Source organism: Hemicordylus capensis, chromosome 4 (genome assembly GCF_027244095.1).
Source record: "Hemicordylus capensis ecotype Gifberg chromosome 4, rHemCap1.1.pri, whole genome shotgun sequence".
NCBI lineage: Eukaryota > Metazoa > Chordata > Lepidosauria > Squamata > Cordylidae > Hemicordylus > Hemicordylus capensis.
The window spans coordinates 255,496,889-255,519,272 of record NC_069660.1 but is presented as its reverse complement, the minus strand read 5'-3'; the positions used below and the strand labels follow the sequence as shown (position 1 = coordinate 255,519,272).

Genomic DNA, 22,384 nt, shown 5'->3' with positions numbered 1-22,384 from the left:
CAGTTATCAATGAACAAGTCAAATACACCATGTTTTAAACACAACCTTGTAACTTGCTGATCAGTCTGCTCTTGACCCCATTCTTGAAATCAGTCCTAAAATGTGTAGATTACTAATTAGAGAATAGCTGCCTTGGCCACCCAACAGAGCATTGCTGGCTCCGTGCTGAAGGACTGGCTTCTGTAATATTGCCCAGTTTTCTAATTTATCGGGAATAGGGGGCTCTGTGCCATAAAGAACTCCTGAACTGTCAGAGCTGCATTTCATTGACAATAAGTAATTTGTGCTCAAACTGGATCACTCCTCCTTCCTCTGGCTATTGAAAGCAACACTTAAGCATGGCAATTTATACCAGGGAGACAAAGAAGATGGTTGAAGTACATGCCTCTGCTCCCCTGATAAAACATAGTTTAGGCTATTTTGTTTTGCTTTGGAATTGACATGATTCGGTTAACAGAAAAGTTGTCTGATTCCAGCCCCACATAGTCAGGTTTCAAGGTTCAGAGGGCCTCATTAGTGCAATGGGGCCAAAGTTGAGTAACGCGGTCTAGAGAATACAAGGATCAAATTCCATAGGCAGCAACCAAAGATGGGAAATGCCAGAAGCCAGTAATGTAGTCCAGGACAGGCATGGGGTGAGATTCCAAAAGCAGCAACTGAAGATCAAGAGCCAAAAGTGAGTGGAGAAATCCAGGGCAGGCAGGAGGCCAAGTTCCAAAGGCAACAAAGTGAGGGAAGAGACTTAACCAGGCAGATTAATTTCCAGTGTCACAAGTTGCTCAGAATGAGGAGCAAGCTTTGAGGCTGGCACCTCATAGGACCTGGTGAAAAAAGACTGGTCCTTGGGGGTTAGCTGATTGCATCAGGTGGCAGAGCTAGTATCTAAATAGCATCCTTGTAGACAGACTGAACTATGTTTCTTCAAGGGTAGCTTTGGCAGAGGTAGCAAGGTGCTAGAGCAGTGGTTTCCAACCTGGGTTCCTCCAGATGTTGCTGAACTACAACTCCCAGCATCCCCAGCCACAATAAATTGGTGCTAGACCTTGCTAGAGCAAGGTGCTAGAGCAGTGGTTTCCAACCTGAGTTCCTCCAGATGTTGCTGAACTACAACTCCCAGCATCCCCAGCCACAATAAATTGTAGCTGGGGATTCTGGGAGTTGTAGTTCAACAACATCTAGAGAAATCCAGGTTGGGAACCACTTGCTAGAGGCTGGCTGAGAGACCCAGTTCAAGGACCATCCCATTCCCAGTGCCAAACTATGGTCATACATTAATGGATCAGCAAGACATCTTGGTGCTATATATTATTTCATGAGAAGTATAGAGCATGATTTTTCAATTGTGAGCCCTTTGGGGACAGGGATCCATCTTATTTATTATTTCTCTGTGTAAACCACTTTGGAAACTTTTGTTGAAAAGTGGTATATAAATATTTGTTGTTGATGATGTTGATGATGATGATGACGACGACATAGACCTCATGTTCTGCTTACCTGTGTCTCGTAGGGCATTGCACAGTTCAGATTCATGGGCCTATGATAGTTTAAGCGCAACAAGATAACACAGAACAAGCTATATGTATGGATAGTACAGAGTTTTTACACTTTTATTTGAATGACATATTAGCCTAGGCTCAGCTGACTGGATGCAGTCAGTAGCAACAGCAACAGCAGAGCCAAACAGGAAGCACAGGAAAAGAAGGTACCGCACAAAAGAGATACCAACAAGCATCCCTTCTAATACTTGGTATGGGGGCTGATGTGATGGTGGCTGGCTTTTCTCCACTGTTGCTGTACCACCCATACAGATCCTGCTCACTTTTTGGACTTCAGCAATCAACAGGGAGATTTTTGCATAGTTGCATGTGGAATCCACACAACATCCAACAACAAGAGCTAAAATAGGTGACATTAGCCATAAAAATCATTATCTGGAAGTATCCATATTTCTATGCTAAGGCCTCCTATTCTATATAGATCTGTAAATTTCAGTATATATTCCAACTGGCCCTGTGAAAAATTTTATTGCAGAGGAGTGTGAGGTCTCCCTGGGGTTGTACTATAACTACCATCACCAATTTTCTAATAATAAGGCTTTAAATATTTTCTAAACAATGTCAGTCCTTGTGCTCTGCACTTCTGTTTTTAAAATAAGGTTGAAGTGAGGCTCTTATAGGCATTCAGCTTCCCAAATCTACTGCATGAAATCAACCATGTTGCCGGTATTACTTTATTATGGTCAGAAAAAGAAAAATTGGAAATTACATTAAGCTAGATGCTCAGCAAGTTTATAGTGTTTTGTAATGGATGTTTGGGTTTTGTTTTTAGTGGAGAATCAGAAGAATAAAATGGATGTACGATATATAAACTAGTAATAATATTCTGATTTCTTGTTTGTGCATATTCAATTTTCAGACACTTCTGCTTAATGCTTGCACCTAAGAATATTACTTAGGGGATATTTTAAAAAGTAGTTTTCTCATGGTGCACACACAACAAAAAGTCCTACATGGAAGATGCAGAATAACAACTATTGATTTTCATAAAAACATCACTCCATAAAGCTGCCTGGGATAGTGAAGACACCCTTAAGTGGCTATAGCTTAATTTACAGCAACCTAAAGTTGATCTCTTTCAGATCATTGAACCTTCCCCCCCACCCAGTATTTCAAAAGCTACAAATTGCTACTCTGGATGCCAGAGCACCTAAGATTCAGCTTAATGGTCTGATTGCCCTTGACCCTGGCACAGCAGCGAGTATCTGTGCTTTTTGTTATATGGTCAAATAGCAGCTTTGGAAGGAGGAGGGTTTCTTTGGGAAATGGCATGCAAAAGAGTTAAATGCCCACCCCACCGGATACACTGTGATCCCAGTCTGAATCAGTCCCCTCCCCACAAATGCTATTTACAAAAAAAGATTAAAGTGGCAGAGAAACATCATTCAACCATCTAGTTTGGCTCTCAAGGCACAAAGGGCTACACAAAGTCATACTACATACCATCCTCAGCAGAATCTGCCTCATTCATACTAGAATGAGGTGCTGCTTTAGCTGAGCTGGAACAAGCCACTGTTCATATCACTGCAGCTCAAACTTATCTGTAGGAATGAACTGTTAAGGGGTTTGTCCAGGCTCAGTCATTTACTTACACAGCAAGTCGTACATTATAAATCCATATTGTAGAGCATTCTTTATTTCATGCTTTCCCAAAACAGGGAGGTAGCCTGACAATATCAACATCATTACAAATAAAACTGAAAGCAAAATATTTCTGGGTTTATTTTATTTATTTTATTTTTGCATTTATATACCGCCTTTCGTTAAAAGACAACCCCAAGGTGGTTTACAAAAGTTAAAACATACAATAAAAAGACAACAAAAACATCAAGCTAAAAAGTATAAAAACATATAAAAACAGGCATAAAAACAATACAACAGTATTGTTTGATCAGTGCTCAGAAAGGATTGGCATAAACTGTTGACTGCATGTAGCTGCTTCTGCTGGTTGTCCTTTCCTTTCCTTTCCTCTCCTCTCCTCTCCTCTCTTTCTTTTTGCCCTTCCTCTCTCATACATTGGGTTGTCCCATTCTTTTGCACCCAGACCCAAGCAGACATGGACTCGTATACTTTTGGTGAAACTGGCCACTTTTATTAACATTCCAATTGCAGTGGAGTTGCTAGGAATTCAGCTGGGATTGGTGCTCAACCACCCAACAGTGTGGACGCTCGCAGGTTGGCCATGGCTGCCTAACCCTAAAACCTAGGGCGCTGACACCTTGGCTCGAGGTGACTCAACTGCCATGAGGCAGGAACGCCCTTCTCAGCTGACCTGTCAGGTCCCTGCCGCCAGAGCCACCCCTCTGATGCTGTCCAGCCATACGGAAGGATGCTGCCAACAGCAGGGTAGGAGTTGAGCTGCATCCCCAGTCTGTCAAGCCTCAGGGGATCAGCGCCTCCTAGTTGAAGCCAAACACTTACCTCAGGTGCCACACCGATTATTCCCCAGCTTTCTGCCGCACTGTACCTGCCAACCCATGCCAAAGTGACCCGTGAACCACATACAACTACCTCTAACTAACCCATATGACCCCCGATATAGCCTGAGGCAGGCAAAAAAAGGCACACACCACTGCCAATCAGGTGTATGCCCAAAAAATTCCTGCCCGGCCCCAAATTGGCGACTAGCCAAGCCCAGTCTATATCCTAGGGTGAGAGGGAGGGTGCATTTTCGAGAGCCAGACTGTGCGGGCCTCAGCAAGCAGGCCAGATGCCTGCTCTGGCCCCGCCCCCAGAAGCACGCTTGACCAATGGGAGATGGTTCCCCGCATCATGTGCTCCTCCATAGGGGGCTGGGGCAAATGAGCTGCACTGCCTAGAGTGGCAGCGATCGGCTGGCTTCTTTCCAATAACTTAGAAAGGTAGTTACTGTCCTAAAGTTACCCAACTCATTCCATGGGTGTGTTGGCTGTTGAATCTCAGTTGCTGAATGCAAGTTCCACACAGAAGTTAGAAGCGGAATTGATTTCCATATAGCTCCCTGACAAAGGTGTCCACGTACTTATTCAGCTGTGTTTCTCCTAGAGAGGAAGGGAAGAAAGGATAGGGGATGGGGGGCAGCTTAAAAAAAATGCAGCTAATTAATGGTGCCTGAATATGGTTGAGCAGATATCTGCAACCAGGTCCCCTTGTTCCAAGTATTAAAAGGAAAATGACTTTGTTCCACAAAGGTGTAATAAAAAATGAAAAGAGGTTTCTCATTATGCTCTCTTAGAACAACAAAGCAAATGAAGCTACTGCAATATCAAGAGGGAATCTGGGCAACATCTATATATTTAATTCTCTAAGGCATACCCATGGCTATTCCCATGGGTGGCAGCTTTCGCGAGAATTCGTGAGCAAAAGCACCTGATTGGGCAGTGGGGATTCCATATGCAGATAGGGAGGAGGTGTCACGCCCTCGATCTCCGACAGCGAGGAGGAAGGGGAAGCTGTCAACTTTCCAGCCGATTCAGGAGTGTCTGAGGGGCAGAGCCCGGCTGTCAGTGTTCATGAAACAGCTGTGGTAGATCCAGCTAATGATTTAGAGCAGGCACAACAACCTAAGACAGCAGAAATCGTGAAAGACCAATCTGAAGAGGAGCTATGCAATCAAACACCACTGACTCCACAACAGTGGAGGCTCACGAGATGCAGAACTCAATTGGAGACTATTAGGAGGAGCAAACGCCTCTTGCTGAGGGCTGATAAGCCTTGAATTCCTGCCAGCTGGGAGCTCTTGGCTTGCACTATAAATCACGTCATCAGCCTTCTACTCACTGCTGAAAAGCAACATTCGTCAACCTTTGTGTTGACAGCGTGCAGCCAAGTCCGGTCAAGACGAACCTCCCGAGCCGTATCCAGTTACAGCAGCTCCGCTTTGTCTTGTGATCTTCCCTGGCAGTTGGCCAGACCTTGACAGGAGGAGCCTGTGAAAGCAGAAGCACCATGGTGATTGGGCAGTGGCGATTCCATATGCATATAGAGAGGAGGAGCCTGTGATGGTTAAGGTCAGTTGGAATGCAACTGTTACTGGTCGGAAGATGTTCTTGATTGTAGAGGAGAAGAATCTATATATATAAAAGGATAGTGGGCAGGGGTCTGCGAAGAGAAGGGTTGTGAGGGAGGAAAGAGCCCCTTCAGGAGAAGGAGGCTGCCGTTGTGTGAATTAGATGAGGAAGCAAGATGAACAAGATCTGTTAACTCAGGAAAGGGGGGGGAAGGGAAGACACAAAGAGGAGGAAAGCGAGTGGAGGAGAGAGAAAGAGAGAAAAAGAAGAGAGGGTAATAGAGAAAGAAGGAAGAGCAAGGGATGGGCCTGAGCCTGTCAGCAGCCTGAGGGGCACGAGTGGCCATGGTGGTGGCAGCAAGGAAGGCCCACTGCTGCTGTTTGGGCCATTGGCGGAGGGAGGCAGGCAGGCAACAGACGAGCCCGGGCTTGTCAGCGGCCTGAGGGTAATGAGCGGCCATGGTGGCAGCGGTAGGGAGGAAGGGCCTGGTTAACTGCTGCTCCTGCTCCTGCTCTTGCTCCTGCTCCTGTGGGCAGGAGCAGGAGCGGGGCTCAGGTGAGGGTGAGGAAGTCTCTGTGGATAAGAGGCTGCAGCTTGGCCAATAGGTGCCAGCAACACTGCAGCTGTGACCAAGAGGGGTGAGGGGGATGGAAGCAACCGGATGGAGGAGGAGGAGCAGGAGTGTGGCTCAGATGAGGGTGGAGAGATCTCTGAGGCGAATGGGGCTGTGGCAGGGGGTGAGGGGAGCAATCAAGTACTAGTGTGCAGATACTTTGCATGGGTTAAGCTAGTATGTAAGGATTATGGAAATTCTGGGGAAAAAATCATAGGGAGCTATACACTTGACTGAACACAGTTTATGAGTGGAATTTATACTGGGTCAGCATCTTTAGGGCAACCACCTTTGATTGAAGCCCTCAGTCAGTTTTCTCTAGAGTATCTCATAGATGTCAATGATATTGGTTCAGAATATGTGCAATGTGAGTTAGGAAATGTCCACTCATGGCCAGTCCCTAAACTATTTCATATGGCATTAATTCCATCCAACCCGTCCAAAACACTTTTCAGGCTCACAGATCTCAAATCTCTCTCACGGAACACAACAGTGAAATTAAAACTGCTTAATTTTGACTGAACTGTGTTCATAGAACTTGCTTCAAAGTCATATATTTAGAATTGAGTTGTTCAGACTGCTATTTTTATAGAAGCGATTGCTGCCTTTATGGGAGCTATGACATATGACAATACAGAATTCTATTTTGGAAAAGTAACAAATCTCAAATAGAGTTTAGAAGTCACTGAGGACATGGCCATGTAATAGGAACTTTCCTTCATGGATGGCATGCAGTTGGAATATGATCACTTGACACAGCGTATAGGTGATGTAAAATTAGCTGCCCAAACCTGCCCATGCAAGATGTGCATGAAAAACCATGATCCTTCTCTGAATCCAGTAAAGAATATTTTGCTGAAGTCTTGAGTGGTATACATTTCAGTCAATAGACATACCAAGGGCTGGTATTTACAAACATCACCCAGTTATGCTCCAGCTTTTGAGACTAAAGAGCTGTTGTTGGCTGACATACTGTGCAACATTATGCATGCAATGGAACGTAATACTTGTGCAGTTGTGAAAAAGTATTGTTGCACAAGTGAAAAAAATCACAAATGGAGTTGTGTGACAGTGCAGCCATTTTATATTATAGTTGCACTATCACGTAACTCCATTTGCACAATTTTGTGCTTGTGCCTCAGTGTTTGTGCCTCAGTGTTCTTGCACAACTGTGCAAACGTTACGTTCCGCCCAGGTGCATAGCTGGGGAGAGTGGGCTCATGTGGCCCCCTTGTGTGTGCCAACAATGCCCCTTGTGTGTACATCACATGCAGGGCATGTGGCCAGCACCCAAAAGGGCCAGATCTCCAGAGCACATTTCCCAACCAGCTTCATTGTTGGCTGGCAGTTTCTTCATTCTCTACCTCACTCCAAGCCAGAGAGAGAACACAAAAAAATTCTAGCCAGCAACAAAGCCAGCTAGAAAATAAACTCTGGAGGGCCGAGTTGGCCCTTCCAGACTCTGGCCACATCCCCTGCATGTGATGTCACATGCAGGGGGCATGGCCAGGGGCATGGTCAACTTGACCCTCCAGAGCTCATTTCCCAGCCGGCTTTGTTGCTGGCTGGGGTTGTTGTTGTTGTTGTTGTTGTTCTCTCCTTTCTCAGAGCGATGGAGAGAATGCAGAAAATACCTAGTCAACAAAGAAGCAGGCTGGGAAATAAGGTCGCTGGGGTGAGGGGTGAGCCAGGCAGCCCCCATGGGAGGGCAGCTTAGGTTCTTTGAACCTACCCACACAATTATAGTTCTACCCTGAGTCCACTGCATGCATAACATCATGTGGTATGTCAGCCAAGATGATGATGATGATGATGATGATGATGATGATGATGATGATGATGATGGATTACAAAATAAGCCCACGGAGCAGGATGAGGCCTAGCACTGGCTGCCTCTAGGGGCATTAAGTCAGTCAAGGTAACGGCCAGTATGAGGAAAGCTAAAGTTGGCCCTTTCCAACACCAGCACAGCGGTGGCTGTTGCTGGTGTCTACCTTATGTTTCTTTTTAAATTGTGAGCCCTTTGGGGAAAGGGGACCACCTTATTTACGTATTATTTATTTTTCTATGTAAACCACTTTGAGAATTGTGTTGAAGTGCGGTATATAAATATTCATAGTAATATTCATAGTAAAGCTCAGGATGCAAAAATCTTGCTCATAAGTAGAGCCATTTCCTTACTCATGAGTAAACTTTGAATCCTTATGCAAGAATAGAATGACTTATTTGCATATTCAGGTCTACTCATAAATAGGTTTGAAAGTCAGCACATGGGTAAGGGTGAGGCATACTCATGAATAAGGATTTTTTGTTATTATTACTGTTTTGACAGTCAGACAGGTGTTATTGACTGGTTTGTTTTATCCAGACATCAAGTCCTTCCCAAGGACCTGGGATGGCTGAATTTTATTATCAATGTTGTTGCTGTTGTTATAGATATGGTCGCAGAATATAGGCTGTTCCCAGTAAAGCTGCTTTTTGTAATTGGCTGATGGTGATTTCTGTGGCCCCTATGGTGTTGAGGTGCTCTCCAAGTTGTTTTGGAATTGCATCTAGGGTGCCAGGTACCACTGGGATTATTTTGGACTTCTTCTGCCACAGCCTTCCAGTTTCAATTTGTAGATCTTTGTATTTTGTGATTTTTTCCATTTCTTTTTCTTGTATTCTCCTATCCCCTGGTATTACTATGTCGATTATTTTAACTTGTTTTTTCTTTTTTCTCAACTACAGTTATATCTGGTGTATTGTGTGGCAGATGTTTGTCTGTTTGTAGTCGGAAGTCCCATAATATTTTTGCACCTTCATTTTCTATAAGTTTTTCAATTTTATGGTCCCACCAATGTTTGGCTACAGGTAGCTTGTATTTTTTGCAGATGTTCCAATGTATCATCCCTGATACCTTGTCATGCCTTTGTTTGTAGTCAGTCTGTGAGATCTTTTTACAGCAGCTGATTAGGTGGTCCATGGTTTCAACTGCTTCTTTACAAAGGCGGCACTTGCTATTTGTTGTTGACTTCTCTACTTTTGCTCTTATTGCATTTGTTCTTAGTGCCTGTTCTTGTGCAGCCAGTATTAAACCCTCTGTTTCTTTCTTCAAGTTGCCATTCTTAAGCCATTGCCAGGTCTTGGTGATGTCTGATTTTCCATTTATATTGTGCAAATATTGACCATGCAGGGGCTTCTTTTTCCATTTTTCTGCTCTTGACTTGTTCTTTCTTGTAGGCCTGCTTTGTTTCATTGTTGTTGAATAGTTTCGCATTATTGACCACTTGAAGTGCATCTTCTTCACTGTCCTTGATATATTCTTCAAGGCCTCTTTTCTCCTCCTCTACTGTTTGATGGACTTGCAGCATTCCTCTTCCACCTGAGCTGTGAGGGAGGTATAGCCTATCGACATCACTGCGGGGGTGCGGAGCATGATTGATGGTCATTCTTTTCCTGGTCTTATGATCTAGCGTCTCTAGCTCTGCCTGGGTCCAGTCTATTATTCCTGCAGTGTATCTGATAACAGGTATAGCCCAGGTGTTTATGGCTTGTATGGTGTTCCCGCCATTGAGTTTGGACTTGAGGATTTTTCTAACTCTCCTGATGTATTCACTTCCAATTTTTCTTTTAACTTCAGCGTGTGCAATGTTATCAACCTGGAGAATGTCCAAGTATTTGTAAGGTTCTTTCTCTTCCAGGTTCTTGATGTTGCTTCCATTGGGCTGTTCTATTCCTTCTGTTTTTCTTATTTTTTCCCCTTTTTTCATTATTAATGCAGCACACTTGTCTAGTCCAAACTCCATTGCTATATCCCTACTGAATATACGGATGGTGTTTAGCAGTGATTCAATTTCTAACTGGGACTCTCCATACAACTTCAGATCATCCATGTACAGCAGATGGTTTATTTTACTTGATATTTTAGGTGTTTGGTATCCGAGGCCTGTTTTGTTTAGTATTGGTGAAAGTGGAGTCATGGTGATTACAAACAACAGAGGGGATAGTGAGTCCCCTTGGAAAATACCTCTTCTAATACTAACCTGTCCAAGTGTCTCACCATTGATTGTTAACTGTGTACTCCACATGCTCATTGCTTTTTTTATATAAATATCTGAATGTTTTTGCTGACACCAGTTGTTTCTAAACATTTTAGTATCCATGTGTGAGGCAACGAATCGAAGGCTTTCTTGTAGTCAATCCATGCAACACTTAGATTGGTTTTTCTTCTCTTGCAATTTTCTAAAATCATTTTGTCAATCAGCAGCTGGTCTTTTGTGCCTCTGGTGTTTGGGCAATTTCCTTTCTGTTCAACTGGAAGCTCTTTGTTAGTTAATAAGTGTTGCATCACTTCATCTGCTATTATTCCAGTTAATAATTTGAACATGGTTGGCAGGCAGGTGATCGGTCTATAATTACTTGGAACTGCACTTTTTGCTGGGTCTTTCATAATGAGATGAGTTTTCCCAGTTGTTAGCCATTGTTCAATATCACCGCCTTTCATAATGTGATTGAACTGTTTTGATAGTTGTTTATGGAGGCTTGTTAGGTGTTTAAGCCAAAAGCCATGCAGTTCATCGTTGCCTGGAGCAGTCCAATTTTTAATTTTCTTTGCTCTTTCACTTATTAATTCTGGTGTTATTATTAGATCTTGCATTTGTTGGTTACATTTTTTGACCTCTTTCATCCAGCCTGCTTTTTTATTATAATCTATTGGATTGTTCCATAATTTCCCCCAGAATTGCACTGTTTCTTCTTTATTTGGTGTTTCTACATTTCTTGCAGTTTCTCCTTCTATGCTTTGGTAGAAACGTCTCTGATTCGACTGGAATTGGAGATTCTGCCTGTGTTGTGTAGTTCTGGCTTCATATCTGCTAATCTTCTTTGACACTGCTGTTATTTGCTGCTTTATTATTTCCAGGACTTCTCTAATTTTCCTTGAATCTTGGTGGTATTTTTGGATCAGATACTGTTTGGTGTTTTCATTCTTCAGCTTCTTGTCTTTCATATCTTTCAATTTACTAGCATCTGATCTAAGCCTGGAGATTTTATTTTCTAATCTAATCTTCCATTTAGGTGATGTACTGCTTTCTTGTTTTACAGGTCCACTGATCTTATATCCGAGCTCTTGTGTTGTTATTGTTGCTGCACTGTACATTAGTTGGTTTGTTTCTTGCAATTGGTTGTTATTTCTGCAGGTGCAGCACTGACATCTTTTAATGCCTGAGCAAGTTGTTTTTTGGCAACTGTTTTTAGAGCGGAAATTCGAACCCTGGTGGTTGTTTGGTTCATGTGATCAGTTATCTTTTGCTTGTTGCTTTTCTGTTAAACGGCATTCGGGTTTTTGAGGTGAAGGCAAAGGGGAGTTTGCCTGGTTTTGATTTTGAAACAGTTCAGCAACGGTGGTATCCTCTGTTTCCAACACCTCCATCTGCGCCTGAGCAACTGCTTCAGTTGGTGGTAATTCTTCTTCCATATCTTGAGCCTGTGTTGCTCATTGCAGTTCTTCCAGCTCAACCCCTGTGAATACTTTATTTCTGATTATGAATCTTCTCTGGTCTGCTAGCCTTTGTTCTGTTATTTCTGTATCTGGATGCTTCTCTTTCCAAATTTGGTACATTCTTTTTAAATAATCTCTTCTAGTTGGACTAGACTTGTAATAGCAGATCATTATTTCCTTGTTGGCCTTTTTTGTATATTTTTTTCGGTTAAGCGACGTTTCTTCCAGTAGCTTTGCTGTCTCCAGCCCTGGTTGCTCAACTGAAGATCCTGAGTCCTGTAGCCCACTTGCCACCAGATGTCCAGGGACTATAGCATCTGGCGCGGTCCTTGTTGACCCGGGCGACGACCTATCCGGTATAGATTTATTAAAGTTACGTCTCACCATATTGTTGATGGGAGAGGCACTCTTCGTCTGGCTCCTCTGGTGAGACCTGTCCAGTATGGTTGGACCTCTGGCATAGCTCTCACCTTCATCAGAGCACACAAGCCCCACAACCACATCAAGGTAGTGCCTCACTGGGGGTTTTATTATTATTATTATTATTATTATTATTATTATTATTATTATTATTTTACATTTATATCCTGCTCTTCCTCCATTGAGCCCAGAGCGGTGTACTACATACTTGAGTTTCTCCTCACAACAACCCTGTGAAGTAGGTTAGGCTAAGAGAGAAGTGACTGGCCCAGAGTCACCCAGCTAGTATCATGGCTGAACAAGGCTTTGAACTCGGGTCTCCCTGGTCCTAGTCCAGCACTCTAACCACTTCACCATACTGGCTCTCTCATGTAAGGCTTTCTCATGAGTAAGGCTGGTGGTCTATTTGTCAGAAACAGTTCTAGGCCCTGTTATAGTACAGAGAATTTGGGGGCAAGAACTGTTCCTTGTAGGGATGTATCAGACAGAAATCCATCAGGTATACCTGTAGGAAGTGATTGTAGCTGGATGGAGGACCACTAGAATTTCTGGATGGACATTTGTTATACAGGTGGCATTTGAGGAAAGATTTCCCTAGTAGGGATGTGCATGGTCTGGCGTTCAGCCAGTTCAGCAGTGGGGGAGGTTACCTTTAAGGAGCAGGGAGGGTGCCCTTCCCCCTGCCATTGCATTTCACCCACTGGCACTGGTGCCAAAACTGGTGCCACAGGGCTCCTTGAAGCCCCATTCAGCAATGTACTGGAAATGGCATCTCACGCACATGCATGTGCACTGGCCACTTCCACTAAATGGGGCTGCAAGGCAGCCCCGCAGCACTGGTTTTGGCAGGAGCGCCGGTGGGGGAAATGCTGCAGGTGGTGGGGTAAGGTCACCCTTCCTGCTCCTTAAAGGTAACCCCCACACACAGAACCATCCAAACACTGGACCTCTAAACCAGTTCAATGGTCTGGAGAAGGACCATTGAACCAGTTCATGCCCATCCCTATTGCCTTGTAAAGGTGTATCAGGTATCTATCTATCTATCTATCTATCTATCTATCTATCTATCTATCTATCTAATTTCTATACCACCTTATATAGAAATTTCCAGGCAGTGTACAGTTAAAACATAATATAAAAAACAATATAATACAATTAAAATTCATAAAACAGATACAAATCTCAATGAATAAAAACATATTAAAATTTCAATTTCAATTAAAAGCCTGGGAAAACAGGTACGTCTTCAGGGTCCTCCTAAAAGCAAACAGAGAAGGAGAGGCTCTTATTTAAGCACAGAGCACATTCCAAAGCCTCAGGGCAGCCACAGAGAAGGCCCAGTCCTGAGTTGTCATCAAATGTGTCAGTGGCAACCATAACCGGACCTCTCCAGATGATCTTAATGGGCAACAGGGTTCACGACTGAGAAGGCACTCTCTTAAGTACCCTGGACCCCAGCCATTGAGGACTTTAAAGGTAATAACCAGCACTTTGGATTTTGTTCAGAAACATATTGGCAGCCAATGCAGTTATTTCAAAACCAGCATTATATGATTCAACCCAGAGACCAATCTGGCTGCCGCATTCTGTACCAACTGTAGTTTCCGAACAAAGGCAGCCCCATGTAGCGTGCATTTTGGTAGTGAAGCCTAGAGAGTACCAGCTATGTACCACTCTTTTAAGGTCATTTGTCTCCAGATATGGACATATCTGGTGTATCAGAAAAAGCACTCCTGGCCACTGCCTCAACCTGAGAAACCAGGGAGAGTTTTGGATCCAGGAGTATTCCCAGGCTATATACCTGATCTTTTAGGGGGAATGTAACACCATCCAGAACAGGCAGATCTAAACCATCTCTCGGGTCCCAACCCCCTACAGACAGTACCTCTGTCTTATTTGGATTAAACTTCAGCTTGTTATCCCTCATCCAGCTCATTTTTGCCTCCATGCAGGCATTTAGAAAAATCAAGCCATTACCTGATGAGCTTGGTATGGAGAAATAGATCTGGATGTCATCAGCATATTGATAACATCCCAGACCAAACCTTCCAATGATCTCTCCCAGCAGTTTCATGTAGATGTTAAAAAGCATTGGAGACAATATGGGGCCTTGTGGAACCACACACTTTTGCTCACGCTTTGTAGAATAACAGTCTACAATTGATACCATCTGGAATCTGCCAGAGTGGTAGGAACAGAACCACTGTAGAACAGTGCAACACAATCCCACCTCCTTCAAGTGACCCAGCAGGATACCATGGTCGATGGTATCAAAAGCTGCCAAGACATCCATAAAGATCACACTCGCTCTGTCACACACTCTCTCTGACAACACAGAGTCACACTCTCTCTGTCGATAGCCAATTGGAGATCACCCACCAGGCCAACCAAGACAGTCTCAACACCATAGCCCACCTGAAAGCCAATTTGGAATGGGCCTAGATGATCTGTGCCATCCAGAACTGCCTGGAGCTGAGAAGATACCACTTGCTTAATCACCTTGCCCAACCAAGGAAGATTAGAAACAAGTCTGTAATTAGCCAACTCTGAGGGATCCAAGGCAGGTTGCTTCAAATAAGGTCTAATAATAGCCTCCTTAAGTCAAAGAGGCATTCTGTCCTCCCTCAGAGAAGCATTTATGATATTTACCGACCGACTCTAATAATGTGACTGCCAGATGAAATAAGCCAAGTTGGGCAAGGGTCAAGAGCTCAGGTCGTAGGACACACAGTCTGAAACAATTTGTCCACATCCTTAGGAGTAAAAAACTGAAAGTGATCCAATCCAATCCTACATGAGGAGTTGCTGGATACCTCTACAATACACTCTGCAATAACTGTGGAGTCTAGTTCAGCAGAGATACAAGAGATTTTATCTGCAAAAAAGCCATTAAAGACATCCACAACAAGTGGCAGATGGTTCCAAGTTCAAATTCAAGGCAGAAGGGGCATGAACTAGCCCCTTTACAACCCTAGACAACTCAGCTCGATGTGGATTTGCAGAAGCAATGCAGGCAGAAAAGAACCGTTCTTTTGCCGCCTGCACTGCCAGAACACAGATCTTCAAATGCACTCTGTGTTGCAAACTGTTGGATTCGCACTGGATCCTCGTCCACTTGCTCTCTAGTTATCTAGTCTACTTCACCGCTTCAGCTCCCATAGTTCTTCCAAGTATCACAAGGCTGACTTTAAAGTAGGTCAGAGAGGATGCTTAGGAGCAATTGGGTCCACCACTCTAGTGAGTTCATTATTCCATATTTGTACCAGGGCATCGACAGAAACACTAGCAGAGCCAATTTGAAAAACCTTCCAAGGCTTCTTGGAATCCTATTGGATCCAATAATCTTTTCGGGTGGGTTAACCTAATGGGTCCCTCATCATGGGCATCTCTAGCTCATGAATGGAGAATCTACATCTGCTGAATTTCTGCCTGGATGGATCCCTCCACAGCCTAATCTTGAACAGAAAGACCAAGGCCTCATTTCCAAAGCAGCATAATATACAAGACTGTGTTCAGTCTTTACAATTTATATGGCATGAAAGTTAAGATAGGCATAACCGGCAATCTCCATGCTTGTTAGTGCATGAGTGAAAACTGAAAGCATCTTAACTCTAATCTTCAACTGAAAGTTTTTGGATTACTAAATGTCCTGACCTTGTGAAAAAGAAAATCTGATTGAGCATTATGGGAAAGGGAAGTTTAATTACTCTCACTAATGCTAGCTAAGTATAGACTCCATATTCACAGTCAGTAATATATCTAGGATGAGGAAAGTTCTTATTATTCTCTTTCTATGTAAGCCTCTTCTTTGATAACTTTTTCACTGAAAAATGATATATAAATAATAGTAGTTCGTAGGGTTCATGTTCAAAGGCAGTCTGTCACAGCCTTGTGTGCCCTTGCAAGGCCTCTGTTACCTCACCACTACCTCACATTCTCTCCTAAGTCCATTTGCCACCTCACCCCACCTTGCATGCCTTCAAAAGGTCCCTTGCCACCTTGCTGTTACATCAGTGGAGGAAGAAAAGAAAGAAGAAGAAAAGAAAAGCCATCAAGAAAAATGAGGCCAAAGGGAATGTTTGTTTAACTATAGAAGAGCTAGACCCCAGGCCTGCTCAATTTAGCCCCCTCCCCACAGCTGTTTTGGACTACAACTCCTGTAATCCCCAGCCACAGTGGCCAATAGCTAGGGCTTATGGGAGTTGTAGGCTAACACTTGCAGGAGGGCTGAAGTTGAGCAGCCCTAAGCTAGAGTTTGTATTTAACACTCTCCTTATCAAGCAGCTATGTTAAGAACAAAGAAGTCAGTCTCTATAATTTGCCAGGACTTGCCCCTATCACCTCTGGCTTCAGAATCCGCAGTGGGCATAATTGACAAAAAGTGCCCTTAATTGATTTTACCCAGAGGCTAATGACTCAGGAAATAGTGCACAAATAGCAAAGAATTATGCATATAGCTGGATTTTTTTTTAAAGAGACATTTTTAGATATTATATAAATTATGTTTTCTAATGGCAAAAGGGTACCAACATGTGAACCCCCTCTTTTTAGGGGTTGACATTTAAGCTGCTATATGTCACCCATTGTACGCCACAACTGCACCAAATTTGGAGGGGTGGTGTCTCTTTTCACGATGTCTGTAAACTGCCAGGCAGATTGGACAGATGGTTTCCATTTTATGACCACTAGAATGTTAAGGGCTTTTAAAGGTAGAATGATGAAACAACTCATCATAACTATATTAGCACTACTGTGCTAGTATAATTGTTATGTGTGTTTTTTAAAACATAGCAACACAGTTACCTAAATCGATTCAGTTAGGAATAGCACAATTCCTTTTTTTTATACAACATTAAGGCTGTAGTCATTGGCTATAGGGCATCTGGTAGTCTTTTGAATCTTGAAAGGATACCCTTAGAGCTTATTTCTCCAAGACCTGCATAACAGTTTCATCAAACTATATTGGGGTTTTGCGTTTTTTTCTAATGGTTTTGCAACCACCTCACAAATTGACATTGTGCTCTGTACTATACATATAGATTCCAGCATGAGTTTGGTTAGCTTTCTTGTTAGACAGACAGTCTGCACTGCTATTAACTTATCCAATTCAATCAACATTCTTCCTTACATTCTAGTTTCTGTATATCTCTTACTGGCAGTATTCAATAGCCTTTGTACTAGGCCTGTGAAAGTCACTCAAGTCTACTCTTTCATTTCCGACCCAGCACTGGTGGCTGAAAAGAATTTTGGGAGTGACGCAGGGCAGGCTGGGAGGAAGCATGGGATGGCTAGCTGCCATAGAAGCTCTGAGCAGAACTCCCAAGATTCTCTTCAGCCTCCCAGCTGTCCCAGTCCCAGGTTGACACAGAGTGGGTGATTTTGAGCCTTAGCACATGCACGCAGAGGCCTGAAATCACCTGTTCTGTGTCATTTGCAAGTAAGCCAGGCTTGAGAGAGGACCTCTTTTGCCACCGTCCTCCAGTGCCCGACCTCATCTCCTGTGATGATAGGAGGCGGGTGGAGCCTCTGCCGCTACACAGCGGCATTTTTCAAGGCAAAAAAGTCAGCCCCCCCCAGCCCCCTTACTCTTGTCCCTGGGGCAGCAAATCTTTGGCTGCCTATGGGTGGCCAAAAGATTAATCTGCCCCTGGAGATGCCAAGGATTGGCATCTCCAGCCATCTTCTCCCCCACCTGCCCCCACCCCCCAATGTTGCCATCTTCTTCCCTCCTGCCTGCCCCGCCATCATTTTCTTTGGCCAGCCGTTCCATTTCCCTTGCCTGCTGGCTGGCTACCACCGCCATTTTCTCCCCCATCCCCATCACTATCCAGGCAGCTGCTTGCGAACTCTTGCAGTCCTATAAAATCCCCTTAATCCATATTTCCACAACTTATCAGCTGGAGCAGTGAGTCGACAGAACACAGTTCTGATTGTAGTTTGTACTTGTCATGTAGAGAATGTGACCAAATACGCCCAGCGCTCCTTAGTTGTCATTAAACTGGTCTACCCCATTATTAATCTGTTGTAGGAAATGGGCAAAAGGCAATTAAGAACCCCCAAATTCTAAGAGTATAAATTACTTCATACATGCAAATTGGTGTAAGGAAGATGTACAACACTTTTTCATAATTAAAAAAAACAAGCAGGTTTTAGTAGAGGAGTGGTGGGATGCTTAATATTTCCCTTGCTGGGTGTTCTTTTTCTGTTTAAGAACAGCAGCAGCTTTCCCACCCCACTATCCACTGTTTCCAACGCAACAGCTTTTTGCTGTTCAGAACAAGCAGACAAAGTTTGAAAAATGTCATTTATTTAGTACAAAAACTAGTAAAAAAATGCATTCTGTACATTAAGACATCTCTCTGATAAAACTATACAAGATTTTTTACATGTACAAAGATGAATCTAAATGTAACAAGATGAGTCCACAAACTGAAAGTCTTCTCCCACCCTACATCCCTGTCCTTATCCCTTTCTAAAATTCAACCTGTATTCCATTTACTCCCACTAGAATTTTAGTTTCTAAATCATCACATGTGAATGGTAAGTAGCATAAGGACAGGAGAAGGCAAGCATAGTACATGCATGCACAATACCCTAGAAAGTTATGTAGAAAACCAACCCTTATGTATGCTAGGTTAGTGTCAATTACCTGCAAGTTTCCCTACTTAATTAAGCAATTTCACTTCCAGATCTCATTAAACATTCTTACATTACAGTGATGTTCTGTCTGGTACTAAACACAACGGCTGTCCACTGATATAACAAATATTATGGCCCACGACCTTCAACATTTTCAAAGTATTTATGAAAGAATTCCAAAAGAAGAGTTGAGTGTGAAGATGTTAGCTATTCAGAACATGGACTACGTAATTGCCACAGGTTGCAATGTGTTAAGACAAAGTTTACATATGCTTTAGAATTGGTATCAATCGGACACCGAGCCACTGTAGGTTCTTCCATCAACTGAGTAGTTGAGAAACTAATAAAACAAGGGTTCTCAACCTTGGGGCTTCAGATGAGATTGGACTACATGGCAAGTCATGTAGGTGTGGTACTAACCAAAGTAGCAATGCTAATAATACCTATGTGGAAGCCATTCCCAATGAGATTAGTGGAATCTACTTCTATATAGTACATTTAGGATTAGGATAACATTTCACTCTTTAATGGGAGTCCTCGATAAACAAAGTTTTTGCTTTTAAATATTGGCAAGTAGGTAAAATCCATATTTGGCATTTGAACAAGTTTCATCTAAAAGTACAAGGTTGGTGATGTAACTAGCATTCTAAAACGTAAGCCTATGAGGAAGGGTCGTTCAGTGTACCATTAAAGAAGGAAACATTGCACATATGATAGAATAACCTTATCGTTTTGCCCCAGTCTACAGAATTTTCAAAGGATAATATGCATAATTAGCAAACACTCCTTGTTAATGAGGCTTTTCATTCTCATTTTGCCCAATGATATGCAAGAGTTATTTTGAAATGAAATGTAGAACACCTGTTCACTATCAAGAACTCTGCAACAGACATGGAAAGATGAGTTGCTGATTGTCTTAAGATGGATAAATCCTTGGAAATGTGTACTGTTTCCCTTTCATCTGAAGCTTCAAGCAGTTTGTTTTCTTCACACAACTGCACACAGCCACCTGGAAGACCCCAGGTCTTTCATGTAGTAAGTATGTATATGTAGTGTCATTGTAGGAACCCTCAGCTTGCTGTCCAAGTCAGCTGTTAGCACTGTCAAGAAGTTAAAAAAAAGTATTAACAGAATTTCTAACAGCTGATGTAAAGAAACACTAGCAAGTTGTATAAAACCTAGAACTACGAATTAGATCTGTCTAAAGATTCAAATCTTATCTAATCTATGACATCTTATATTCCATTTCTGTTTTGCAGTTTGATAGTTAAACTTTACACACACACACACACACACACACACACACGATGACAGCAGCAGCAAAAAGATCTATTTTGCATGCAACTGGGGAAAGGTAATTTTCAGTTAATGAGAGAGGGCCTACTACATTATTTTCAGTTATGCTAATAGTTGTTTTGGTTACCAGCTGTATTTGCCTCTTCATTATTAATATCCCCATCATACACACACACACACACACACACCTTTGAAAGTTACCTAGTGCTTTCAACAGAAATTATATCCAAGTTATTATGTTTGAATACAACCAAATTAGCTTCAAGTAATCATTGCAATCCTTCTTTAATATAAAAGCAGTCAGCTTAATACAAGGTTCCCCTAAAGCAAAATGAAAATGAATTCAAATTAATCTTGTCCCTCAAAAGAAAAGCAATTCTTACCTGCTGGCTGATAAAGTTTTTCTGCCCACATTCTGAGGCACAGACTCACAGTGGAAAAAGCTTTTTATCCACCAACATCTTTCAAATACTTCAGGTAACCCTATAAATATATACAGTGTCAGTGAATAACTGAATAATAAAACTCCAAAGCCGCAAAAAAAGAGAGAGAATTTTAACAAAGCAGCAATACCAGAGAAAGCAAAGCACACTCTAGTCCCATTGAAAGTGGATGGGAATTAAATGCACAGCTCAAAACTGCACTATTACCAGTTCCCATGGAATTTAAGCATGCTTAACGTTTCTGAATTGTACTTAATAATTTTAAGAAGCAACAATACCATTGAAGTGCTTTTCCTGTTCAGAGGCCATGGGTTCAGAACAAGAGGAACTGCTTGAAGAAACACTGGAGTCAGAATTCAGCCGTGCTGTGTGTGAGAAATAAGTCTTGCATTACATTTGGGAAAGAGGAGGAAGCACTTTCCATTCAATATTACAGTGTCTGGGCTTCAAAGTGCTTTTAGTAGTCCAACAATATTTAATATGCTATAAGTCCCTCTTAAGTATAAGAAATGGTAAGCAAAGATGCACCTTCAGTCTATTTTCTGTCAGGGACAAGCAGCTTCAAATAAGCTGAATTCCTTACATTCAGATAAGAAGAATAATAATTATGTCAAGATTAAATATTTCTTCATGAGACAAAGTGCAAGCATTGCTCACTCAGGAGACATTCAAATAAGAATATCAAGACTTTCATAGTGTGTATCCTTTACATACTGATCGCTATTCACAGAAACTTAAGTATTTTGAAGTCCAGTCAGTCTCCTTCAGTGGGAGGCATAAGAGAAACATGTACAATTTTGAGACAGAAAACTTACTTCGGTAGTACTGGTTCTTGGCCAGAAGGCAGCCAGCTGAGGGTACAGATGCCATTGTGATGATTACTGCAGAACAGTAACAAGAGTATATTATCTGTAAAAGCACCTGCAGGGGGGAAAGGGGTGGGGTGGGGATTCTCTGTTAGTTTGCTAATCACAGGTCACACTGACAAATAGTTTTCTGTATGGTTTAAAACTGTATTACAGGCTTCCCTTATAGAATTATAGGCCTTAAATCCTGTATGCTTGTGCTTCCCATGGAAGGCAGGTGGGGGGAGGCACTTCTATAGAGCACATGTGTGGATTGCTCTCAGATTTCACTGCAACAACCACCACATTGTACCTTACAAAGTCCGCAACTTAAGTGAGCAGTTTAAGGTCAAAGTAGCATGATCACAGAAGATGGGCTGTGTAGCAAGGAAAAATCCCTCTTCACAGGATCTGCCACTGCAATAGCTCAATATCTCATTATACGAAACATTTATACAAGCAGCATTTATAACACATCAAATGTGTTTCACATAATATTTAGGAAGACAGTGTTCCTTAAGGATTCCTCTAATCGTTCATTTAAGAACTATTAAATCTTAATATTTTGAATACAATGTTCAATACTTTGTTTCAAACATATGAAAGCACAAAACCTCAAGTGTTTTTAGACTTTTCAACTCAGAAGACAGGGACAATTTAAGTAATGGGTTATCCAACACATTTTTAAAAGCACATTTTTTTGCAAGCTATGTTGGAAACAATTTTTTATTTTTGTTTTTAAATTGGAAGGCAGAGTACAATTACATTTTAACAATCCCATTAGCTGGGGAGAAAAGTCCATGCTCTTCCCTGCAAGAAGTTTGAACATTCACAACATCTCAAGGGAAGGGAATAAACAAAGGAAGTCAAGTTACCTGGATTGCCCCGCTGCCTTCTACACAGCACTTTCCAACAACTCCAGGCCTCTGTCTCTGCAGCAAAGACCGCGCTTCTATTTTGGCTTCAAGCAAACCTCTACTGCTAGTCGCGGCACTCTGCTAAGTAGCTAGCTCACCTGACAGCGAAAGTTCTCACTTTCACCGCCTGTCTGGTTTCCTACGGCTGACTCGAGGACTGGCTTTATATAGAGGAGCCCTTGGC

The 22,384-nt window shown here is 42.5% G+C and overlaps 1 protein-coding gene across 2 annotated transcripts; it reads right to left on the bottom strand.

Moving 5' to 3' along the window:
- Positions 1–18,350: 18,350 nt before the first annotated feature.
- PPDPFL (pancreatic progenitor cell differentiation and proliferation factor like) lies at positions 18,351–22,360 on the bottom strand. 2 transcript variants are annotated; one of them, XM_053249807.1, is made up of 5 exons: positions 22,159–22,360; positions 21,254–21,359; positions 20,717–20,803; positions 20,379–20,478; positions 18,351–19,799 (listed from the first exon to the last, which is right to left on the bottom strand). In XM_053249807.1, the coding sequence occupies exons 2-5, from the start codon at positions 21,306–21,308 to the stop codon at positions 19,787–19,789; spliced, it is 255 nt and encodes an 84-aa protein (XP_053105782.1). In that variant the 5' UTR covers positions 21,309–21,359; positions 22,159–22,360; the 3' UTR covers positions 18,351–19,786. The 2 variants fall into 2 exon arrangements, with proteins under 2 accessions (XP_053105782.1, XP_053105783.1); XM_053249808.1 differs by having other exon boundaries at positions 21,254–21,319.
- Positions 22,361–22,384: the final 24 nt, after the last annotated feature.

Excerpts from the sequence above, each read along its gene's own strand:
- PPDPFL (XM_053249807.1), bottom strand. The coding sequence starts at position 21,308 with ATGGCATCTGTACCCTCAGCTGGCTGCCTTCTGGCCAAGAACCAGTAC. Across the intron at positions 20,804-21,253 it reads CAAGAACCAGTACTACCGAA|CACGGCTGAATTCTGACTCC; the intron begins GTAAGTTTTCTG and ends TCTCACACACAG. Across the intron at positions 20,479-20,716 it reads ACAGGAAAAGCACTTCAATG|GGTTACCTGAAGTATTTGAA; the intron begins GTATTGTTGCTT and ends ATATATTTATAG.